Below are 1,276 nucleotides of genomic sequence, written 5' to 3' on the forward strand. Positions count from 1 at the left end.
AGAAGAACAACGGACAGGGCAGGAGAACAGTGGTGGGAAGAAGAGTGTAGAGAAATAGAAAGACTGGATAACATGGGAAGATCCGATCAAGTATACCAGAGAGTAAAGAAATTAACATTCGACAAGAGAAGTAACAATGCTCAAAGAGGAATAGAAAGTAAAGATGGAGAATTACTAACGGACCTGCACGACATCAAGAAGAGGTGGACGGAATAAATAGAAATGCTGTACAACAAGGATGGAAGACCAACAGAATTGTTTGTAGAAGAAGAATCAGAAGTTGATAAGGACGAAATTGGACCAGACATTATGAGGGAGGAAGTACTAAAAGCAATTGAAGAGCTAAAAACAGGAAAGGCAGAAGGAACAGACAGTATACCGGCGGAAATGTTGAAGATCTTAAAGGACACTACATTGAATGAGGTAGTGATACTGTGTCAGCAGATGTATTTAGAAGGTAAATGGCCGGAGGACTTTGTTAAATGCGTGATTGTACCGTTAAAGATAAAAACAGCTGCTAAGAAATGTGAGGACCACAGGACGATTAACTTAATATCGCATGCATCCCAGATTATGCTCAAGATTCTGTCAAGAAGATCGGAGAACAAAAAAACAGACGCAATTGGACAAGATCAATTTGGTTTTATAATAGACGTGGAACAAGAGAAGCGATAGCGGCGATGAGAATTCTGGCAGACCGAAGCATTGAACATGATCAGGAGTTATATGTATCGTTCGTAGACTTTGAGAAAGCTTTCGGCAGGGTCAGTTGGGAGAAACTAATGGAAATTCTCAAAAGTATTGGGGATGGATTGGAGAGATAGAAGATTGATCAACGAATTATACATGCAACAGACAGCAACAGTAAGGACAAAAGACGGAGAGAGGACCCAGCAGTGATTGGTAGAGGGGTGCGTCAGGGTTGCTTGATGTCACCCTCTCTTTTCAATGTATTTGCTGAAGTAATGGTCAGAACATCACTCGAGAATTGCGAAGAGGGAGTGAGGGTTGGCGGTCAACTGATAAAAGCAGTGAGATTTGCGGACGACCAGGCTATGGTAGCAGATTCAGAGAAAGGGTTACAAGAAATAATGGACAATCTGAACGCAGTTGTTGAGGATTTTGGAAATCCTCATAAAGAAAGGTTATGAGGATCAGCAAAAACGGCGAAGGTGATGTCACGATCAAACTGAATGGTAAAAAACTGGAACAAGTTAAAAGCTTAAAATACCTCGGGAGTATTTTGACAAGCAACGGCTATTGCAGTACTGAAATA

General features: G+C 41.1%; 1 protein-coding gene across 1 annotated transcript; it reads left to right on the forward strand.

Moving 5' to 3' along the window:
• Nucleotides 1–222: 222 nt before the first annotated feature.
• On the forward strand, nt 223–675 carry LOC125045912. Its single transcript, XM_047643515.1, has one exon. The coding sequence runs from the start codon at nt 223–225 to the stop codon at nt 673–675; it is 453 nt and encodes a 150-aa protein (XP_047499471.1).
• The last annotated feature ends 601 nt before the right edge of the window (nt 676–1,276 follow it).

The sequence above is a fragment of the Penaeus chinensis genome, chromosome 38 (genome assembly GCF_019202785.1).
Source record: "Penaeus chinensis breed Huanghai No. 1 chromosome 38, ASM1920278v2, whole genome shotgun sequence".
Lineage (NCBI taxonomy): Eukaryota > Metazoa > Arthropoda > Malacostraca > Decapoda > Penaeidae > Penaeus > Penaeus chinensis.